The sequence below is a fragment of the Anolis carolinensis genome, chromosome 3 (assembly GCF_035594765.1).
Source record: "Anolis carolinensis isolate JA03-04 chromosome 3, rAnoCar3.1.pri, whole genome shotgun sequence".
Classification (NCBI taxonomy): Eukaryota; Metazoa; Chordata; class Lepidosauria; order Squamata; family Dactyloidae; genus Anolis; species Anolis carolinensis.
The window spans coordinates 172,715,363-172,739,049 of record NC_085843.1 but is presented as its reverse complement, the minus strand read 5'-3'; the positions used below and the strand labels follow the sequence as shown (position 1 = coordinate 172,739,049).

Sequence of the window (23,687 nt, the reverse complement as noted above, 5' to 3'; positions counted from 1 at the left end):
GACAGTGAAGAAAGTCGTTAAGAAGAAAATCAATTCATTTGAGGTGTGGTGCTGGAGAAGAGGACTACTGATATCATGTAGTGCTAAATTAGACAAATAAATAGATCTCAGAGCAAATCAGAGCTGAATTCTCCTTAAAAGCCAAGATGACTAAACCGAAGCTGTTCGTACTTTGGCCATATTATGGGAAGAGATGATTCACGAGAAAAGACAATAATGCCAGGTAAGATGGACAGTAGGAAAAAAGAAGGCAGCATTCCAGATGGCTTGGCAGAAGCAATGGTCCTGAGCCTTCAAAACCTAAACAGGATTGTTAAGGATAGGGTCTCTTGGAGGTCTCTCACTCATAGGGACATCATACATCTATGGTCCCTTCTACACTGCCATCCACATTATCTGCTTTGAACTGGATTATATGAGTGTTGTTGTTTATTCATTCAGTCAGTCACTTCTGACTCTTCGTGACCTCATGGACTATATGAGTCTACACTGCCATATAATCCAGTTCCATCTGGATTTTATATGGCAATGCAGATGAGGCCTAAATTAATTTGAAGGCAGTCAACAACAAATTTATACATAGTACATCCACTTTTGGCACACTAATCATGAAATTTCATTGGCATGAATGACAAATAAATAAGCCTCTTGTTTCATGTCATCCTGCACTTATAATTTATGAAGAACACAATTCTTAAACGTACTGGGGAGCTGTGAATTTTTCATCTGTCTCTGCTTAGACACCATTGACAAATTACTGCTACAAATGTAGGAGAATCTTTAAAGCTAATTTTATTAATTGGAATACATGGAGTCAACACACAGAGAATCCTTTACAGGATGCCTTTCTTTCATCAATAAAGGTGAGAGGTAGAGAAGGCAGCCAAACAATCAGAATTTCTGTTTGGGGCCCAACGTAAGAAGGATAAAGCGATGGAAGTACTGTGTGATACTTATTGAAGAAATTTTGTATCATCTCCCAGCTCATCAGGGCTCCGGGGCAATGAGCAAATATAAGCAATTAAAACAGTATAAAGATGAGCACATTTTAAAAACACACTAGAGTACTCTTCAAAACAGTATAAAATAATCATAAAATACAGAGCAAATTTCAAACATTGACTGCTGTGTGGAACAGCAGCTGCAGATGCTTTTTGGAACCATATTAAAGAGATGGGACCAGCATGATATCCTTGGGCAGGGAGTTGCGTAGTCAAGGTGCTACTACAGACAAAACCGTGTTAACTGTACCCACAAATGTAACTTCACATGGGGTATTGTGTCTTACATTTGGTCATTCGCATTCAATGAGTTTAGGAGCCCAGGAATCCAATGAAAGTGAAAAAACGTGAACAAAGAAATTGCTATTTTGTTGTACCTGAGGCCCATTCTACACTGTCCTGATATCCCAGGATCTGATCCCAGGTTATCTGTATTGAACTGGATCATATTAGTCTCCACCGCAATATAATCTGGGATAAGAAGATAATCTGGGATCAGATGCTGGGATATAAGGACAGTTTAGAAGGGGCCTGAGAGAACACGCCTCCAGGAATGTCTGTTGCCCCTTCTACACAACTGAATAACATCAAACGTTATCTGCTCTGAACTGGAATATATTTTATTTATTTATTTATTATTCAAACATATGCCGCCACTCCCCTAGGGCTCGATTCAGATAACCCAATTGAAAGCAGATTTTGTGGGATTTTCTGCCTTGGTATTGTGTTGTATGGCTGTGTGGAAGGGCCCTCAGTCCACACTAATATACAGTTGTGCTTTGGGGGATCTTTCTTTCCTTCCTCCGTTTTTCTCCTACACCTTTGTCTCCCTCTCTTTTCCTTCCTCTTCCTTTCTTTTCCTCTTTCCTCCTTTCCTTTCCTTTTCTCTTTCATTCTTTTTCCTTTCCTTCATCCCTTCTTTCTTCCCTACCTTCCTCTTCCTCTTCTTTATCTTTCTTCCCTCCCTTCCCTTCATATACATGTCACCTAACCACAGCCAATCTCCTTCACACTCTATATTTCCCAGTGATATCACAGAGGGCCACTTCACCTCGTAAAGGTAAAGGTTTTTCCCCCGACATTAGGTTTAGCAATGTCCAATTCTGGGGGTTGGTGCTCATCTCCATTTCTTAGCTGAAGAGCTGGTGTTGTCCGCAGACACCTCCAAGGTCTGGTGGCCGGCATGACTGCATGGAGCAATATTACTTTCCCACCGGAGCGGTACCTATTTTTTAAAAAATGATTTTTATTAAGAGTTTTTGATTTAGTACAGTTGTGTTTCTAAAAGTAAAGTATAGTGAGGGATTATGGGTATAGGGATAGGAAGGAGGGGATAGTTTGGGTAGAGGTGGGGATTGCGGGATAGGGAGGGTAGAAATGTAGAAAGGGGGGCTAGGGAAGTTGGGGGGGGAGTTGGGGAGGTCCGTTCCTGCACCAAGGGAGGCGAGCCTACTAAAAGGGGGGGGGGGAGGGTTGTTGACTTCCAATCTTCCATCTTCCATTTCTTTCTTTTTCGGTACTCATTTAAGTTCCTTTTCTAAATATTCTTTAAGTGCTGTCCAATCTGTTTCTTTCATGGCTCTCCCGGTATTTTTCTTTAATAAGAAAGTTAATTTATCCATATTTCTCATCTCTAAACTTTTTTCGAACCACATATCTTTAGTGGGAGTTCTATCTCCTTTCCAATGTTTAGCTATTATTAATCATGCTGCTGTAATAAGATAGGTAAAGATTTTATCCTTATTCTCCCTGCCTGTCTTTATTAAAGTCCAAATTATTATCCATATTACGTAGTCCTAACAAATAAGTTTCAGGCCTGAATTCTAAGTCTATTTTTAGAAACTCCTTACATTCCCTATGTATTATTTTCCAGTATTTGTTATTTCTTTACAGCTCCACCACATGTGGAAGTAAGAACCCACCAGAGCGATACCTATTGATCTACTCACATTTGCATGTTTTCAAACTACTAGGTTGGCAGAAGCTGGAGCTAATAGTGGGAGCTCACCTGCTCCCCGGATTCGAATCACCAACCTTTCAGTCAGCAAGTTCAGCAGTTCAATGGTTTAACCCGCTGCACCAACGTGGGCTCCACCTAGGTAAAGGTAAAGGTTTCCCCTGACATTAAGTCCAGTCATGTCTGGCTCTGGGGTTTGGTGCTCATCTCCATTTCTAAGCCGAAGAGGCGGCGTTGTCCGTAGACACCTCCAAGGTCATGTGGCCGGCATGACTGCATGGAGCGCCGTTACCTTCCCGCCGGAGCAGTACCTATTGATCTACTCACATTGGCATGTTTTCAAACTGCTAGGTTGGCAGGAGCTGGAGCTAACAGCGGGCGATCACGCCACTCCCGGGGTTTGAACCTGGGACCTTTCGGTCTGCAAGTTCAGCAGCTCTGCGCTTTAACGCACTTCGCCACTGGGGCTCCTGGTCTCCACCTAGCTACAGCCAATCTCCTTCATGCACTATATTTCCCAGAGACATCAGAGGGCCACTTCACGTAGATACAGTCCATCTCCATCATGCCCTACATTTCCCAATGATGTCACAGAGAGCCATTTCACCTAGCCACAGCCAACCCTCTTCATTCCTCTTCTTTCATTCCCTCTGCTCTGGAAGTCCTTCCACACAGTCATATCACCCAGGATATTAAGACAGTCCACAAAATCTGCTTTGAATTGGATTATCAGACTCCACGCTGCCATATAATCCAGGTAAATGTGGATTATATATAGTTGTGTGGAAGGGGCCTGGGTCCAAAAGAGGTAGTTATTTTAGTTCAAACTCCTCCATTTCGCTCAATAGGATAATGAAGGGTTATGTGTGCCAAGTTGGGTCTAGATCCATCAAAGCATGCAAGAGCCTTTGTGGTACAAATATACATACATACTTGAGATACAGTAGAATCTCACTCATCCAACATTCGCTTATCCAACGTTCTGGATTATCCAACGCATTTTTGTAGTCAATGTTTTCAATACATCATGATATTTTGGTGCTAATTCATAAATACAGTAACTACTACGTAGCATTACTGCATATTGAACTACTTTTCCTGTCAAATTTGTTGTATAACATGATATTTTGGTGCTTAATTTGTAAAATCATAACCTAATTTGATGTTTAATAGGCGTCTCCTTAATATCTCCTTATTATCCAACATATTCGCTTATCCAACGTTCTGCCGGCCCGTTTATGTTGGATAAGTGAGACTCTACTGTAGCTAGATAAAATAGTGAAAGTAGTTCCTCCTTCAGTCTTCCCTTCCCAGCACCCGACCCCTATTGGAGAGGGACTTGCTTACTGAGCTGAGAAGTTTCTAGATGCGCAGCGTCAGCGTCCCTAAGTGACGCTTCCGTGACCTCAACAAACATGGCCGCAGAAGCTTCAGGCGCAGTAACCACAATGGAGGCCCGCCAGCCCTAGCCCAGGCGGGACCTCTAGAAGTTTCCCAGCCAGCGGCGGCCATTTGACGAACGCGCCCGGATAGATCTCTAATGCTTGACCTCAGTTAAGATGGCCGGCGAAGAGACGGCGTGCCCATCTCGGAAGAGAGTCACGGGAACGGCGCGAAGCCAATGAGAGCGCGGGTGGGGCGCTCGCCTCCCTTCCTCCCAAAAGGCTTTGCTGCCGGCGAGACAGGTACGCGACGCAACTGACGCCGAAGAGGTGAGTGGGTCGCAAGAGAAGCAGGAGAGGCCCTCTCTGAAGGGGCCTTCATAGCATGGCGCAGCAGGCCTTTACACACAAGATGGGAGGCCAAATAGGGGGCCCTTATTTTAATAATTCATTATCTCTTGTTTCTAATTCTGGGACTGACTTTTTCGCAGCCTCCAAACTGCGTCAGCGTGACCCTTGTCGCCTCAGTGCATTTGAGGCACGCTCCTTGTTTTACAGCTGGTCTTCCTGACACATTTTAATGCGTTTTTCTCAGGGCCCTCCCACATCCATATAACCCAGAATATCAAGGCAGAAAATCCCACAATATCTGCTTTGAACTGGGTTATCTGGGCCCACACTGCCATATATCCCAGTTCAAAGCAGTATGTGGGGGATTTTACTCAGCTGTGTGGAAGGGGCCTCAGAAATGCTGTCCAAGCTGGGCCTCCCTCATCTGAAATGCTTGGGACCGGGCGTGTTTTGGGTTTTGGAGGCCCTGTATTTGTATTAGCTTTGATTATGTTGTTATGGATCTTAACTGTGCATTTTGTAAATATCATTTATTATCAATACTATGGTGGCAAAGTGCGTTAAAGCACTGAGCTGGAGACCGAAAGGTCCCAGGTTCAAACCCCGGGAGCGTCGTGAGCGGCCGCTGTTAGCTCCAGCTCCTGCCAACCTAGCAGTTCGAAAACATGCCAATGTGAGTAGATCAATAGGTACTACTCTGGCGGGAAGGTAACGGCGCTCCATGCAATCGTGCTGGCCACATGACCTTGGAGGTGTCTATGGACAACGCCAGCTCTTCGGCTTAGAAATGGAGATGAGCACCAACCCCAGAGTCAGACATGACTGGACTTAACGTCAAGGGAAACCTTTACCTTTTTATATTTAGTTATACCCCACTTTATCTCCCGCAAAGAATACTCAAAGCCGCTTGACATAAAAGCATCAGCATAACCATTTTAAAATGTTCAAATATACGAACATTGAAGCAGAGTTTAATATAAAAGGTAAAGGTTTCCCCTGACGTTAAGTCCATTCGTGACCGACTCTGGGGGTTGGTGCTCGTCTCCATTTCTAAGCCGAAGAGCCGGCGTTGTCCATAGACATCTCCAGGGTCATGTGGCTGGCATGACTGCATGGAGCGGTGTTACCTATTGATCTACTCACATTTGCATGTTTTCAAACTGCTAGGTTGGCAGGAGCTGGGTCTAACAGCAAGCGCTCATTCCGCTCCTGGGATTTGAACCTGGGACCTTTTGGTCCGCAAGTCCAGCAGCTCAGCGCTTTAACTCACCGTGCCACCAGAGGCCCCAAATTTAATGTAACCTGTATTAAAAAATTCCCAATAAAAATAATAAAAACCTTCAAAGTTAAAACCACAGCACCCGTTTGATTGCTCTTAAACACCCTTCATCTTTAAAAGCCTGTCTGAATAAAAAGGTTTTTGCTTGCCACCGAAAGGACAGCAAGGAGGGGACCATTCTGGGAATTTTTCCTTGGGAAAAAAGGGCAGCCACCGAGAAGGAAGGCCCGCTCTCTCGTTCCCACCAACTGAGCTAGAGATAGAGGTGGGATCGAAAGTAGGGCCTCTCCTGAAGATCTCAGAGTCTGGACAGATTCCTACAAGGAGGTGTGGTTAGGATTTCTCGTAGTCGAAGGCCAGGTTGAGAACCACCTTTAAAGTCATCTAGGACTTTAAAGGTCATGACCAGCACTTTGAATTGTGCTTGAAAACAGACTGACAGCCAGAAGAGCTGCTTCAACAGAGGGGTTGTCTGCTCCCTGTGGCCAGCCCCAGGCAGCAACCTGGCTGCAGCTCTTTGGACCAGCTGGAGTTTCCTAGCACTTTTCAGAGGCAGCTCCACATGGAGCGCCTTACAGTAATCCAGATGGGATGTAGCTAAGGCATGTACCACTGTGGTCAGATCTGGCTTCTCAAGGAATGGAAACAGTTGGCATACAAGTTTTAATTGTGCAAGGGTGAACACCCCCTGTGGGGGTTATTTTGCAGTCTGTGCCCCTGTTCAGAAGATTTCACCTCACTTTCTGTCCTTGTGATAATTGGATTTTGAAAAAAAAATTGCTTGTTGTGGAAACAAGGATTAGTGAGAAAGCTTTTGTGGAGATACCTTTTTCCCATGATAACTCTTTCAAGAGTAAAATTTCCTTCCGAGGGGTAGATTCACTTCCAGTAGCAACATCAGAGGCACTCCAAGTGGCTAGCTACTGGTCAAAAGACATTTAGTATAATGCCAAGTGTTTAACTTTGTTTGTCTTTTCAAATACATTACAACTGTACCCTTGGTTCACTTCTGACATGATAAATAAATACCCTGGTTCTTAACTATGAGTCATTTGTAAGTCAGATGTTTGTAACTTGGGGACTACCTATATATATGTATATATATATATGTATATATATATATACAAATACATACACATATATTACCAATACTATAGATATTACTGATGCTACATTTCCAAAATAATGTCCTGAAATTGGTTCTAGATTGCAATATCAACCAGCATAATTTTTCCTAATTGCATCTTCTGAAATTTTTTTAAATAAAAAAAGTCGACTATAGTGTAAACATGTTTTTTAAACTCATTATGACATCACATAGTTATCATAGAATAGTAGAGTTGGAAGAGACCTCATGGGCCATCCATGAGTTATGACTCAGCATGTAGTTGCCTGTTAAGAAATGATAACACCTTGTAGAGTCCTATGCCAAGAAGTGTTACTCCTTCTTGCATCATCTTTATTACTCTGCCTTTTTATTTTTAAGAACGTGGAAAAGCTGAAAGCAGACTTTGTTTTCAAAAAAAAATATGTGATAGTTTTAATTTCTATGTTAAAAACCTCAATCCTACATCTGGCTGCTTAGAAATCTCACATTTTACAAATGTGACTTAGAATCAAGTATGAAGAAGAATGCATTTTAAGTAAGAATCCTCTTCTTAACATTGTCAGTCAACCGCTGTTTAGGTGTTCATAGATTCACAATTCACATGTAGATATTTTATAATATAAAAACAACCAGCCTTTCTTAATAAGAGCACGGTTAAAAACTAATATGATTTTTCCTTCAGCTCTTTCCTTGACACACTTCAGAGATCTCTTTGATGTAGTGGTTCTTTAACTTAGATTTGGTTGTTTAAAAGTCCAGTTGAAATTAATCACAGGCAAGTTTTGTATTTTCTTTTTTCATCTAGAAGGACACAGTTCTTCTGGTGGGGAAAGAGGTCATATTTGCATAATATTTTCTTAGCTCAAGATGCCATCATCATGTACTTAATGTCAGGTAGTCATTTGGAATTTATAGTAATTGCAAAGTTCAATGTGGTGCAGCAGTTTGAGTAAGATTATAACTGGAGTTAAAGTGTGTCCTCGGTCAGTCATGGAAATCCACTTGGTGACCTTGGACAGGTCACACTCTCAACTTCAAAGGAAAGGTAAAAACAAGCCCCCTCTGAAGAAAACCATGTGATGGTCATAAACCCACTTTAGTGTTGTCATAAACTGTAAACATGAAGGCATAAAACTATGAAGTAGATGGAAAATTGAGTGACATTTCTCTTGAATCCTTGCTACTTTTGCATTAATTAAATGCACTTGGAGGAAACAACAGGGGTCCATGTGTTGGTGTGGAGTAATTTCTAGTAGTCTTGGCTGCCGGGCAGGGGTGGACAGCTGCCGTGACTAGTAGCCATATTGGCTGGGGATATTGGAAAATTATAGTCCAAAACAGTAACTTCCAAAATCTGCAAACACTCCTCATCCCTAAAATTGCCATGTGCCAACTCCATCTTGCAGCGTATGTAATTCACCTTTAAAACTATGCAGCCTTCTAGTTTTGTAAAGAAACAGGGCAAGTTTAAATGCCCTCTTCTTCTCTTGGAACTCTTTCTTTGGAACTGGCTTGTATTTGTTGACAGGCGAAAGATTTTTTAAAATAACCTGTCAGCATGTAGAGAGTCTGCTGTCTTTATCTGAACATGATCCTTTGCTTCTGTAAATGGGGAGGAACTACAATTTAGTACTGAAACACTAGCTTTCCCTGTCAAAATTTCTTTTCTTCCATATTAAATCCATGGCTTCTCCAAATTAAAGGGATCTTGAGTACTGGAGCTACAAGGAACCTTTGCTAGAGATCTTAGAGATTGGTCAGCCAGAGTTAGTAGAGTAAGTGGCCTGATATGAGGCACTATTGTATCCAGTTGCTCTTACATGACAATATTACAGAACTTGCCTGCTTCTTTATGCCACCCTTTTCCTTACATCTATAGTACAGTTGCTAGGGATTAATTGTCTTGCTTTTATGTTGTTACAGGAAGGACTTGTCCTTGGCCTGACTGCCGCAATCATGTTGGCAGCAAGGTTGGTGTGCCTCCGGGCCCTTCCAAGCAGAGGCCTCGGCCCTGCCATCACTCACGCTCCGGCCTTGAGGAATTCCACTCTCAAGACCAAGCAGTGGCTCTTGCAACCTTATCAGGTAGGTATCTTTGGAAAATGAATCCTTGTTTTGAGATTTATATTTTTAATGCTTTGGATTTTTCTTAAAGCCTTTATGTGCAGATTGGTCAGTCACTATACAGATTAGTGTGTGGTGTAAGTTTTCTCCTTTAAAAAACCCAGAAATGGCCTCGATCTAAACATTAGAATGCCAATATGCAATGCAACATAAGCATTTATCAATAAGGTGACATGTGAGAATCAATAGAAAAGTGCAGTTGTGTGCAGTAGAGTCCAGTTGTTTCTATTCGGGGCAGAGGTGACTTATTGGTCTTATTTGAATGCAACATGAAAATATCACTTCCTACTTTGTAAACATGTTCATCCAACTTTTGGGTTTGCACACTCCTACTTCTCACTTTCTCCTTTCTAAGTATAACAGCCTGACCAAAATAAATTCTTGGTGTCTTGGTTTTTAGGCCTGTTCCTCGGGTTATCTGGGGGCTGATTCAGAAAATTGCATTGTATAGACAGCATCAGCTCTAGTTTCCTTGATATGGTTATGATTTTTTATGGACAATTAGATGAATACTGGGATGTGACATATGAGCTGATAGGTGAAAACTGGTGCCATTTAAAAAAAAATCAGTGTGTAAAATGCACCCAGAAACAGCCTAACATTTTAGCACCAAAATGTGTGTTGGTCATTGTAATTAAAACAGAGCACAGCGCTCCAAATTCAGACAACATGGAAAGTGTAATTAATTTGTATGTGACAGGTTTTGTTCTCTCCTGCTGATAAAAGAGCGAGGCTGATACTAGATTGGTCAACATGCCAAGAAATTTCCCGCTTTCCTCATTCATCCATCATTTTGTTTCAACAGGATACTTTTAGGAAAGCCCACAAGAAGACCATGAGTGCAGTAGCAACCTCCTATATGGTCTCCAATAGTTGGTGACTTTGGCTGTATCCACATGGCAGAATTAAAGCAATTTGCCATCACATTAATTGCCTTGGCTCAGTATTATGGAATTCTGATGTTTGAAGTCTGTAAGATAGTGGTCCTTCTCTGTCGGAGATCTGCTGCCACAACAAACTACAAACCTCTAAATTCCATAGGATGGAGCTATGGATGTTAAAGTGATTTTAAGCTGCTACAGCATGGACGGTCTCACATTCTACTGCCTAATCCAGGCTGTTATATTTAATAGCTTAGCTCCTGCATGGTACAGCCTCTGACATATCCCATCCTAGGCCACCCCTTCATGCATTGTATACTACAGTGGGGGGGGGAAAGTATTTAGTCAGATACCAATTGTACAAGTTCTCCCACTTAAAAAGATGAGAGAGGTCTGTAATTGACATAGGTAGACCTCAACTATGAGAGACAACATGAGAAAACACATCCAGAAAATCACATTGTCTGATGTGTCCTCACAAGGTTGTATAGGAATAATGCAATCTTGAGAATAGCCATGGCATTTCTGAACTTTTGCACTAGTCAAGAGATGATTCAATATTCCATTTTAAGAAGTCCCTTTCCATAATCTGTTCTTACTACTTGCTTGGTAGGGGGGATTTGCTTCCACCTTAGGCTTATAGACTCTCCTGTCTTTCAGAATCTAATTTTCATGTGTAAGTAATAATAATAATATAGGAAAATATTTTACTGAGTAAATAATTTGAATTGCTTAGCTTTCTAAAACCTATTATAAGATTTACTCTTTGTGCTTAATTATATTTTAGTCGCTACATGTAATGCAAGGCCAGAAAGAATTCTGATTTCAGTTGCCTTTTTGCCCATGTTTGATTCTTGCCTAAAACAGCTATTATCCATTATAGTAGACTTTTCTGGTTAATTATATGCATACTTATCAGTTATACTTACTTAGGTATGAGAGAAATAGCATTTTGACTGCAGCAATCAGAATCCCTTGTTAGTATAGAATTCTGGGGATTGTAGTACAGAAGGGGGGTCCATTTAGTTTTTGAATAGCAATCTAGAATCTGTTTTTATCGCAACAGGGATATGCCACCAGAGCTAGGATGGGAATACGGCGGGGGAAAACTGGACAAGAAATTAAAGAAGCTGCTTTTGAACCATCAATGGAGACAGCATTTAAAAGTATGTGTGTGTTCCTTAAAGTTTACTATCTGTCAGAGAAGAGGCAAGGTAAAATTCCAAATTAGAGACAACAGGAAATCAGCAAGTTGGTGTCCTATTATATTTCTACTATAGAATCAATTTAAATCAACATGCAGTTAAAATGTTGCAATAAGTACATTTTGGAATTATTTTGTTTCCAAACTGATTTTGATGATGTCTAAACTCAACACAAGCAATATGTCTGAAATGGGGATGAGAATTATGTAGTGCTTTAAATACTGGACTACCACTTTCAGTAGCCTTAGCAGGCAAAGGCAATGATAAGGAATGCTAGGAGTTTTAGTCCAACATTATCTGCATCCTTCAACTATTTCAAGCAGTCATAAGCATAATTCAAGGTGCCATATCAAAGATGTTTTGTTTCTTTGTTTACATATGTTTCTACAAGTCATAGGCTGTACTCAGGGTGGTTTAAAACTTAAAATGCCAAAACAAAACAAAACAGTAAATTTCTCTGATATTGTTGGCAGTTTCTTCCGGAACTGATAGTATCATCTCCTGTGTTCCTCTTCTCGTTTTCTTCTCCGGGACACACTGTAAAATAAGACAGGGATCAAGCAGTTTACAGAGACTGCTAAATACCATAAGAATAGCATAGTGTAGCCTTCACCTACTAGATACGTTGGACTACAACCTCCATCACCCTAAGCATGTCCAATGGACTGAAGGTGGTAGAAGTTGAGATTCATCATATCTGAAAGCTGCTAAGTGGAGGAAAACTTAATACAGCAAGTAGAAAGTTGTTCAGATGTTCTTCTTTATGGAGCTTTCTCCACTTTGCTGTTACTCAGCAGGAGCTCTATTCTCTGATTTCAGTTGTCTTATAACTCTTCTGCATTATGAGCACACGTATTTGGCCATGTTCAGGCTCACACATATTTCAGAAATTACATTATCCCAACTGTGAGGCAAACACAGATAAAGATGGTTCACTACTGTTTTCTCTCTTACCAGTTGATCGAATGGGAAGATTAATTGTTGCTGGAGGCGCTGTTGTTGGTCTTGGAGCCCTCTGCTATTATGGATTAGGGATGTCCAATGAGGTTGGAGCCTTTGAAAAAGCCATGTAAGAATGCCTTAAAAGTTTTTTTTTAAGCTTTGTAAATTAGAACAAAGTAACTAGAGCTGTTTCGGTGAAAATCTGTGTAGAAGTAGTATTGTTTTAAATCATAAAAAACAATAGGAAAAACAGGATTTCTAATTACTACAATCAATTTTAAAAACAGTGATCGAAACTGGAAATTGGAGTAGAGGAAAGTTCTGTTACTGAAGAAACATTGTGTATATTCATGTATAATTGACCTCATTTATAGTTTGAGGGCAGGTTTGGGGCCCAAAATTATGTGTTTTGATATGACCTTTAAAGAAGTTGAAGGTTATTCCACAGAAAGTGGAACGCACCAACGCTGTCATGGCCATTTTATCTCCCAGACTTCAAAAAGGCCTTCTGCTACTCTACTCAAAAAAGGAGGTGGTTTCTTTTTGATAAGAGTAAAGGTGCAGCACTTAGATTGACCCATGGATGAATCAATTTAGGTTTTTTGGGTCAATTTTTGACTAAAATTTCTAGACTTCTCCATGAGTATATACAGTTTATACAGTAGGTGTTGCAATTTTTGTTACTGTGCATTAGGATTACTGTTCTTGTTGCATTACAATATTTTATCTATCGTAACTCAAACTGTAAACTTTATTGGCAAATAGATCAACTAAAAATTGCTTCCCAGTGAGACCAGAAATTTGAAATGACGGTCTACACACTTCCTTTTCTATCTGTTGTTTTGGTGTGTTGGTGTAATATGAAAAGATGTTGGAAGATACTTCTTTCTAACAGCGACATAGTTTTCTTTATTTAAGTGCAAATTATCCCCCAAAAGGTAGTTATAATGAGGTATAGTATGCAAACATATTTCAATTGAATTGCTTTCAGGATATATTTTAAAACCCCAAACTGCTTTGAAAAGGTATGTTCTGCTGTGCCTTGCAAATGATGTTTCCAATGAAATGAAGTATTCAAACTTAAAGCCCAATCCAGCTTTACAGTACAACTTCCATTTCCAGATGATATATTTCTGAACTTACCATGGAAATGTAAATCAATGGCTAATGGCAAACCCTATTGAAAGAAACTACTTCTAGTGGAAGTAGATAATAGAATCATGCAAAAGGACCTAGAAAATACCTAGAGAAAAAACACCTCTGTTGCATTTCTAGATCCAACAGCAGAACTCTGTTGTTAGCTTCTGATGGAAGTATGCCATAGAAAAGTTTAGAGAGAACTTATTTTTTCAAATGAGGGTAGGAGAATCTGTTGACTTAATGGTTGTGTTCTGTGCACAACCGATTCTGGAGTCAGTCTGTTGTTGTTCTTGATATTAAACTATTCGTTTGCACAGTATTCCCAGATAACACAGACTATGTTAGGGAGCAAGGTGGTCACCAAGCTAAATTATATTGTGAGTCTGTGGCATTAGAGACCTTTTCTTTTATTTTGAGGATTGAATTGGTTGCTTACCATATTGACTCCATAAAATGTTTCACACCTATATTTTCTTTTGCTCCCAGTATTTGGCCACAGTATGTGAAGGACAGAATCCGCTCCACCTACATGTATTTTGCAGGAAGCATTGGCTTGACGGCCATGTCTGCTGTACTAGTCAGTAGATCTCCTGCCCTCATGAGTTTAATGATGAGGGGTTCCTGGTTGGTAAGATCCTTTTCGTGTGTTACCTATCTGTATATGTCAGAGTCATAGTATGTCTGTCTACCTGTCCATTTTTCTGTACTACAAAGGCTGTTGCTAGGTGAAGTGGCTCTCTGTAAAAGAGAAAGAGAGGAAGGGAGGAAAGAGCTGCAAGGAGAGCCATGTTGCCATGGAGTTATTGAGCAGTAGGCTCCTTCAGAGTTGGAGAAGGGAGAAAGGGAAGGGGAAAGAAAGGAAAGGAAAGGAAAGGAGAAGGAAGGATGGAAGAAAAACAGAGAAAAAGGTATGAGAGAAGGGACAGAGAAAGAAGGGATAAAGTGAGGGTGGGGAGATCAGTACCCCCGACACCTGGTCAATACTGGAGATATATGCCAGTGTAAAATATAGCAGACCACAACTCTCAAGAGCAGTAATCAGCCTCTCAGGGAATGTAGGCATATTCCAGAGCTGTTCTGTCTCAAATAGAACATCAATAGGCACATATTTCTCTGTGACTAATTATAGAATGAAGTACTCTCACAGAATAAAAAAATTAGGTTTGTACATTTTCAGCTACTTAAACAGCTGTGTCAACTATTACAATATTGTTATGGGGCCTATGTCCATTTGGAGAGAGGTGTTGTCGTATTATGATTCCAGAAAAAGCTTATTATATGAATACAGTTTTCCCCAAATTTAATAGGTAACTTTTCTCTGATCTATAGTTTAATTACTTTTTACAGTTCAGAAAGAGGTAGCCATGTCATTCTGATTCATTATAGAAAGATGGTGAGAGACAGAAATAGTGATATCTGTAATATTACAATTTAAGATTCACCTTGAAGTATTTGGTCTTAAAGGTTTCACTGCTTTTCACCCTTCGTTTTTTTAAAATCTCTTTGAAGATTATCTTCTTAATGTGCTTATCAGTGGGAAACTGATGAGATGAAGTAAGTAGTGCTACGTAGTGGGCCCAACTTGAATTTATCGTGTCACTGTAAAGGGGAAGGGCTTTTCCAAGCACACTAACTAGAATGTGCTATCATGCCATACTATCACTGCCCTAAATTTCTAGCTACAATCATGCAGTACTGTTAGAAAGTCTAAGAATGCATGAATTAGCCTTACACAAAAAAAGATGATGTGTTGTTGAAGGCTTTCATGGCCGGAATCATTGGGTTGCTGTGGGTTTTCCAGGCTGTATGGCCGTGTTCCAGAAGCATTAAGTCAAAGTTGCTAGACCAAATTGACTAGATCCATTGGTATCATTGGATCTTTTGCTGTCACAGTTCTTTGATCAGAAGAGTTATGAACAGAACAATCTGTCCCATGTCGGCCCTGCATTCAGACTCTTCTCTGGAGGGATGTAGGACCATTGAGCACATTTAAAGAAAGTAAGAATGTGTTTTCGGAGAGGAAGAGAGAGATGATTTTCTGTTGTGAACAAACCATTTGTGGAGTAGCTTAAACAACAGTACAAAATGTTTCCTAGGAGAGATAATGGTCAGAAAGTGTTTTCCTTTTTCATATGAAAAATAAATCAATGAAGGTTCCTTCTGTCCACTAGAGGGTCGTCTTGATAGTGTAGTAGTGTGTTGTCTCTAATGACAAAGTAATAGGAATGTAAAGTACTTAAAATCATGAACAACTCTTAAAAGAAACCATGCTGTGTATGCAGCAGCTTCCATTCACCTTACTTTAACTATATAAATTGTTATCATAGTTTTGTAAACTGCTTTGAGTCCTAGCTTTGAGGAAAAGGTGGGATATAAATAAATACGTTTTGTAAAGCTCAAATGGCTGCAGAAATGATTTACTAGTAATAATAATCTTTTACAGGCAATAGGCGCAACCTTTGCAGCAATGATTGGAGCTGGGATGTTGGTTAGATCAATAGATTATGAGCAAAGCCCTGTCCCTAAACATCTGGCTTGGATGCTGCATGCAGGTATGTAGTTTGCAATTCTCATTATTATTATTGGAGCCCCTGGTGGCATAGTGTGTTAAAGCCTTGTGACTTGAAGGTTGGGTTGCTGACCTGAAGGCTGCCAGGTTCGAATCCAACCCAGGGAGAGCGCGGATGAACTCCCTCCATCAGCTCCAGCTCCATGCGGGGACATGAGAGAAGCCTCCCTCAAGGATAGTCAAAACATCCGGGCATCCCCTGGGCAAAGTCCTTGCAGACGGCCAATTCTCTCACATCAAAAGCGACTTGCAGTTTCTCAAGTCACTCCTGACACAATTTTTATTATTATTATTATTATTATTATTATTATTATTATTATTATTATTATTATTAAATATATCATTTGTCAACATTTCTGTATTGAACACCTTTCTCAAAGCAGTCAGATTTTGAATTTGCATTGGTTAAATGTGCAGTCAACAGTAATCAAAATTGGACTGAAAGTTAACAGTTAATTGCATGATCAAAAATATTCCCAAGAGAGCTTTCTAAAATATTGGGTCCCTCCACTCTGTCTTGGCCGATACAGAACCCCTGGAATTTGGTTGCAGAATTGCAAAGTATCATGATTCTAAGAGAGATGGCACTTTTCTTCCCTTTCAACCAAGATAGCTATCGATTAAATAGCTTCTTGGTGTAGATCCCCATCAGATTTAAGGAGATGGCTTCACCCTTTAGGCCTGATTTTGGATAGAATTGCTCTTCAATTCTCATCAGTTACATTTGCATTTTATTATTGGGATGATGAAAGAGCTCTTTTTCTCTTCTATTAAACTGCATACACAGCAACAGGTTATCTATACATATACTAACTTGTAACATATTTCTGTGTTTTAATTATTCTGTAACCCGCCACAAGGAGAGGCGGGTAAGAAAAGAAATTACTTATTATTATTATTATTATTATTATTATTATCCTGCACTAGTATTAAGTATGTGTCTATGCACTAGTACTAAATATGTGTCCATGTACAAACTTGGAGACACATGCCATAAGGTGTCCGAAACCTTAAATATAAAATGGCCAGGACCCAAAACATACACACACAGGACTCTGGGCTCCCCCTTTCTTGTGGTATTTTCATGAGTCCTCATCTAAAACATTGACAGTCACTTGATAATAGCATCCCAAAATATGATGGACGTGTGCCCGAAGATATACAATATTATGTGTATGATTGTGTGATTGTGTTTAGCACACAAGTAGATGAAGTATCTGTTTCAAAGGTATTTATCACATTATAAATGACATATAGTATGAGGTGTGATATAATGAATAATTGTGTGTGCTCTGAATTGAAAATTCCCTTTGATTAGTTCTGATTGCAATATCACTTCAGGTTTAATCATACTGGAGGATGTTGGAGGACACTTTTTCCCCTCCTTTCTGCACTTTCAATAGTTTTTCTGTTTTAACAATAGTAATGTGGGAATAACTGAGATAATGCACTTGAAGGACTTTGAGACTGAAAAGAAAAAAAACCTACTCTTACTTAACATACATGTTTGCAGTTTTAGTTTTATGTCTCCTTGGAGATTACTGTTGCACAACTTGGAATTCTGTTTTGAGTATTTTGTTTTAATTCTCCCTAGTTTCATGCCATTTAGCTGTAGCTGGCCCATAACGAAGAATGGCAAACTAATCTGGGATCTCTTAAGGGTGTTTTGATTATCTATAGCTGGGATCATGGTTGCATGCAGCAGTTGTCCCAGTTTGCCTAACTTCCGAGGACATGAACCTTTGGAGGACATGTAATAATGATTTATGGCATAACCTCATACAATTTGGACATTATACTGGGTTCCATACAAAGCAGAGCATCCCCCCTGAAGACAAACATTTCACCAGAATTACTTTTTGTAGTGCTCTATATGATGTAATCTTACCATATTAAATAAAAAAGAATGAAAAGCAAAAAGAGAAGAACCTTGTACTTAAAGTAAATAACACCATCTCTTTCTTCACTTAGGTGTTATGGGTGCTGTGGTAGCTCCCTTGACTCTTTTGGGGGGTCCCTTGCTCATCCGAGCTGCTTGGTATACAGCAGGAATCGTAGGTGGCCTGTCTACTGTGGCCATGTGTGCACCAAGTGAGAAGTTTCTGAACATGGGAGCACCTTTGGGGGTCGGCTTTGGCTTCGTACTTGCATCATCTGTCGGTAAATAGATAATCTGTTAAGAGTTTGCCTTAAGTGCACAAGTTATTTGAGTGTATACTGTATATACCCATGTATAAATCTAGAAATTTTAGTCAAAAATTGATCCAAGAAGCCTGGTTTAATTTGTCCACAAGTCAAGCTAATTATTGTACCTTTAAACTCTCATCAAAAAGGGAACCATCCCTTTCTCTGAGTTAAATAGGCAAAAGATGAGTGTTTAGTCTTTCAATGAAGGAGCTAAAAGATGCCCTGAGTTCTCTACTGTCTATCACAGTGATTCCCAAAGTGGGCGCTACTGCCCCCTGGTGGGCACTGCAGCGATCCAGGGGGGCGGTGATGGCTACAGGTGCATTTGGGGCAGGGCCAGGGGAGGGGCAGGGCCTCTTCCCAAGTGCTGGAGACAGGGCTGAGCCCCTGAGGCGCCAGTTAGGACACGAGGTGGAGCTAGAAGAGTGGGCGTGGCTTCTTCCCAAGAATCCGAGACTGGGCTGAGAATCTATACCTCTCCTGAGTCACTTGTTGGGACACAGAGGGCGGAGCTAGGGAAGGGGGGGGCTCCTTCCAAGAGCCCGAGAAAGGACTGCACAAATGGGCGGGCAGGACTGGGATGGGTGGAGTTACGAGCTCTGAGGCAGGACTGAGCTTCTATCCCTGTCCTGTGATGCCTACCAGGACACAGCGGGCGGGGCTAGAGGGGGCGGGGTCTCTTTCCAAGTGCCTGACTGGGTTGAACCTCTATACCCTGCCCCCGTGTTATAACAAGGGTCTCAGGGGAGGTATACAGAGGCTCAGCCCTGTCTCACGTTCTTGGGAAGAGGCCCCGCCCCCAACCCATCCCCGCCCTTTAGTCCTGAAAGGCCTCTCAGGACAGGGATAGAAGCTCAGTCCTGCCTCAGAGCTCGTAACTCCACCCATCCCAGTCCTGCCCGCCCATTTGTGGCCCTACCCACCTTCCCCTCCCAGCCCTGCATCTTGGACTAGGGGAGAGGCTCAGCTCCTCCCTCTTGAGCAGGAGCCACACCCACCCCTCTAAGCCACGCCCCCTTTCCAGGGGGGCACTGAGTAATATTTTTTCTGGAAAGGGGGCTGTAGGCCAAATAAGTTTGGGAACCACTGGTCTGTCACAATGTTGCTACTGGTCTTTTTAAATGCCTGTGTGGAAAAATGTGCCAATACTGATAGTCAGGAGTGGCTGGGTCCCTGAAGTGGCATTTGTGCTTTTTCCTCCTATGTGAAATGACTGTTTATCCATGGGTCATATCAAAGCCCATGCAGCCGCGTTGGTGCAATGGGTTAAACTCTTGTGCCGGCTGAACTGCTGACCTGAAGTTCGGCAGTTTGAATCTGCGAGACAGGGTGAGCCCCAGCTTCCCATGCTGGGACAGGAGAGAAGCTTCCCACAGGATAGTAACACATCCGGGTGTCCCCTGGGCAACGTCTTTGTAGACAGCCGATTCTCTCACACCAGAAACAGTTTGCAGTATATTCTCAATTTGCTTCTGACACGATTAAAAAAAAAAAATCAAAACTCATGATTTTGGCCCCTATCCTTGACTTATAGGTGAGGTTGACTTAGTGAAACCTTGACCTACAAGCAAACCAACTTACAAGTTTTTTGAGATATGATCCGTTGGTTGATCTTTTTATTTTTTTGCTTTGACATGCGAGGTGGGATTTGTGTTACGAGCTAGCACAAGAGCTAATGCAAGAGTACACCACCTGCCATCTTAAACAGAGCTTTAAAGAGAACAGCAAGGAAAGCCCTTTGCCCTTGCTGTTATTTCTGCAATCCCAGGGCTTTGGGAGATTGTAGGAAAGCTAAGGGACCAGGAGCCTATCCTCAGTAAACTTCTATCCTGATTAAAATAGGCGAGTTACACAGTTATCTATTGTTTTAATTGATCATTGCAGAATAATTTTACTGAAGTTTCCCATTCGTAGCAAGAAAAGGAAACTTACGTTTAATGTTTTCATACTCTATTATGATTTGAAGTTTCCAGGCATGTATTAAGGTAGAGCCACCAGAGCAGTAGTTCTCAAGCTGTGGGTCCCCAGGTGTTTTGGCCTACAACTCCCAGAAATCCCAGCCAGTTTACTAGCTGTTAGGATTTCTGGGAGTTGAAGGCCAAAACATCTGGGGACACACAGCTTGAGAACCACTGCACTAGAGCCAATTACCTCAGCCAGTTGGCTGATTTGAAACTTGCATTGTTTTTTTATTTTTTAATACATCCCTTCCTTTTTATTTTGTCCCTTGCATTGATGTATAAAAGTAGACAAAAGACAAAGTGGAGGTTTATCTAAGGACAGTTGACCCTCCGTATCCATGTGTTTTTTCTCCAGCACCCGCCACTGATACCAAAACCCACATACTCTCAAGTCCTTTTATATAAACTACTGATGACTGAGAAGTCACAAAAACTCTCCCCTCATGATTACTCTGACAATTGTGTGCTAACAAACCAGGAATGAACTGGATCACAAATGACATATTCTCTGCTAACTTTTAAATGTTTTAAAGATGTGGTTGGTTGAATCCACAAACGTTGAACCCATAGATACAGAAGACTGACTGAAGTCTGTTATAATAAGGATTGCCCCATGATCCTAGTGCTGATTTTGATAGGTTGTTCAGACACAATGCTGCCCATGGTAATGTATATATGGCAGTTGAAAACTCAGTGAAAACATAGTATAAGTGGGTATTAATGTTACACATTTTGTTCTTGATTGCCCATCTATGTGTTTTCCAGGATCCATGTTCTTTCCTCCGACATCTGCCCTTGGTGCAGGCCTTTATTCTGTGGCTGTTTATGGTGGATTGGTTCTTTTTAGTTTGTTTCTGCTCTACGATACTCAGAAAGTTGTGAAGCGTGCAGAAACTCTACCAATGTATGGTGTAGGACTGCAAAAGTATGATCCCATCAACTCGTAAGTGTTTTCTCTTGCTAAGCTTAACACAAAATGATAGGATCGGTTTAAGAGTAAAGTGCATCCTTTGAGCCTCATACTGTTTCCAACCCCTTTTTGAACTGATTGGTGTTTGCCTCCAGGTTAGCAAGGAGTGAAACCACAGACTGCTAGTAGTAGATCCGCCTGCATTTCTGCAGCTTCAGTTGCATACTCTTTGCTAAAACGTTCCTTGTCATTGTAAGTTGGGAGGACAATGAGAGTAGATAGGATGATGGATTTGAAACCCTCACATTTTCAGTTAACAATAGTAAAACATTGTGTGTGTGTTTTGACAACCCTAGATTTATCTAAGTGACCAGGTTGAGTATGAACAAAATTCGGACATCTAAGCAAGGAGGTTTTGAAGGGGTTGGTAGCTAAAGGATGTGCACGTGGGCATAATGGCTATTAAAACTTAATCTAAATTAATATTGTTTACGAGCTTTACAAGTGTGTTTTAGCTGAACAGTGAATGGAGTTGAGTTAAAATATTAGGACGTGTTGGTGATGTCATAGCATTATCCTGTTCTGTATTGGTCAAATTAATTATGCATAGAGTCACAATAAAAATTACTTTTTGCTATATTTTGTTATTTAACTGGCGTCTCTTCCTCTTTTGTTTCAGATGTATGGGCATTTATGTGGATACTCTTAACATCTTCATCAGGGTGGCCACCATGCTTGCTGGTGGGGGTGGCATGAGGAAGAAGTAGAAGGCAGCATCTTCTGGCAGGCTGTAATGATGGGTCATCAAACACTTTGGCTTGTCTGCTTAGTGCATAATATCAAATAAAACTATTGTTGTGTACAAGCAGCTTTCATGTAGGAGTCAGATGTTTTAAGCACTTCAACATGAGCTTTCAGGTGTTTTCAGTATAATGTGACTTGACTGTTAGTTTCCTGTTTAATTTTTAAAAGAGCTGAGCGGAAACAGGATTGTTGGCATGCGACTCAGTCACTTTTCACCTCCTTGCGCTTTATTTTTAATATGGGAGCAAAGTTCATTTCAATATAATTATGTCTGTAGTAGATGTAAATTTTGTTCCTTTCTCCCAAAAGGTGAAAGTCTGTGCAGTGCTACAGTCTAGCTTTACATAAAGCACCAGCCAAAAGGTGCAAAGCGTCAAAGCCAGTGTGAATTCAAGAAGTGGTACACAATTAATTACACCAAATTTTTCATTTCAACTGAATGTAGCACCTCTGTGTTTGATGAAAAATAATAGCTAATAAAGAAGTGCTCTAAAGGGATAATTTTGTAGGGCCTTCCTTGCATTTAAGCAGAAAAATAAGGAGCTAATCAGCCAGATAGTGTTTCTGCCATGTTGGGTTTGCTACCATCATGTCTGCGCAGTTTGTCTTCCAAAAGATTGCAGAAACAGTATTTAAGTGAAGTAAAGTACAGATGGTGGAGTGAATATCTCGAATGGCAGAACAAATAAAGAACACTTTTGGCACCTCCTATTTTCTGTTCAGATCCACACTGGGACACAGCCTTGTCTTTGAATTAAGCTTCCCCCTCTGTTCCCAATTCCAGACGCTATCAATGAACTGACAGTTTTTCTTTGATTTCATCCTGGGAAGTAAGCAGCACCATTCCCCAAACAACAAAGCAGCAATTTCCAAAGATGTTCAGTTAGGATCTCCCTGTTATTTAAGAATTACACTTTTACAACTGCAGTATTTTTAAAGCTGGGAAAACAAATTTGTCATCAAATGTTATTTTGAAAATTGTGGAAATCTAAATGCTGTGGCATTTACTGTTTAATGACTGCAATTCAGTAACTTTTTTCTGCCATCTCTTAAAGTCGACATGAATCAGTTCTTGAAACAATAAAATCTCAGCCCAACAATGTATCAGTCTTGTTTTCTTTAAGATGTTAAGAGCCTAGATAAAATGATTAATATATAATCTTATGATGGTTAACTTTTATTAGGGAAAATTGCTGGGAATACAATCTTCACATCTAAGCCCTCTTCTACACTGTCCTTATATCCCACGATCTGATATCGGATTATGTGGCAGTGGGAGTTCATATAATTAAGTTCAAAGCAAATAATCTGGGATCAGATCCTGGGATATAAGAACAGTGTAGAACGGGCCTAAGTATATCAATTTATTCACACTACTGAACTACAGCATTTTATTCCACTTTAATTACCATGGCTCCACCCTATAGAATATTGAGTTTTGCAGTTTTGTGAGATAATAGAGTGCCTTGGTTGAGAATGCTATGTGTCCCTCACCATCTTAAAATTACAAGGATTACATGGAATAAAGCTACGGTACCCGTGGCACTATGGCCTTTAGATATGTGTCTCTTATCACAGCCCCCCCCCCCCCAAAGGCATGCCCACACATCCCTAGCAAAATAGTAAAAAAAAGTACTGAAAGATTAAGACAATTTAAATTGCCAAAGGAGAATATTGGAATGAATCAAAAGCAGGTGATCCTAGGCAAATACAGCACAGATATAGAATATGGAGCTAGCTAGCACATGATCTTTCGGAAGCCAGAACGCCACAGAAAATTGGAGGAGCTCACCATATATATAGTACATAAACCAGCTTGGCAAAAAGACACGTGATCCTCTTTCTTGCTTGTATTGGCTCAGGCAAGGCTAAGGGGACCCCCCCTT

General features: G+C 40.7%; 1 protein-coding gene across 1 annotated transcript; it reads left to right on the top strand.

Moving 5' to 3' along the window:
- Positions 1-4,451: 4,451 nt before the first annotated feature.
- Positions 4,452-22,903, top strand: ghitm (growth hormone inducible transmembrane protein). Its single transcript, XM_062975818.1, has 9 exons — positions 4,452-4,670; positions 9,002-9,163; positions 11,150-11,249; positions 12,246-12,357; positions 13,857-13,998; positions 15,814-15,922; positions 17,911-18,099; positions 20,853-21,030; positions 21,677-22,903. Exons 2-9 carry the CDS (start codon positions 9,035-9,037, stop codon positions 21,762-21,764), a joined length of 1,047 nt encoding a protein of 348 aa, XP_062831888.1. The 5' UTR covers positions 4,452-4,670; positions 9,002-9,034; the 3' UTR covers positions 21,765-22,903.
- Positions 22,904-23,687: the final 784 nt, after the last annotated feature.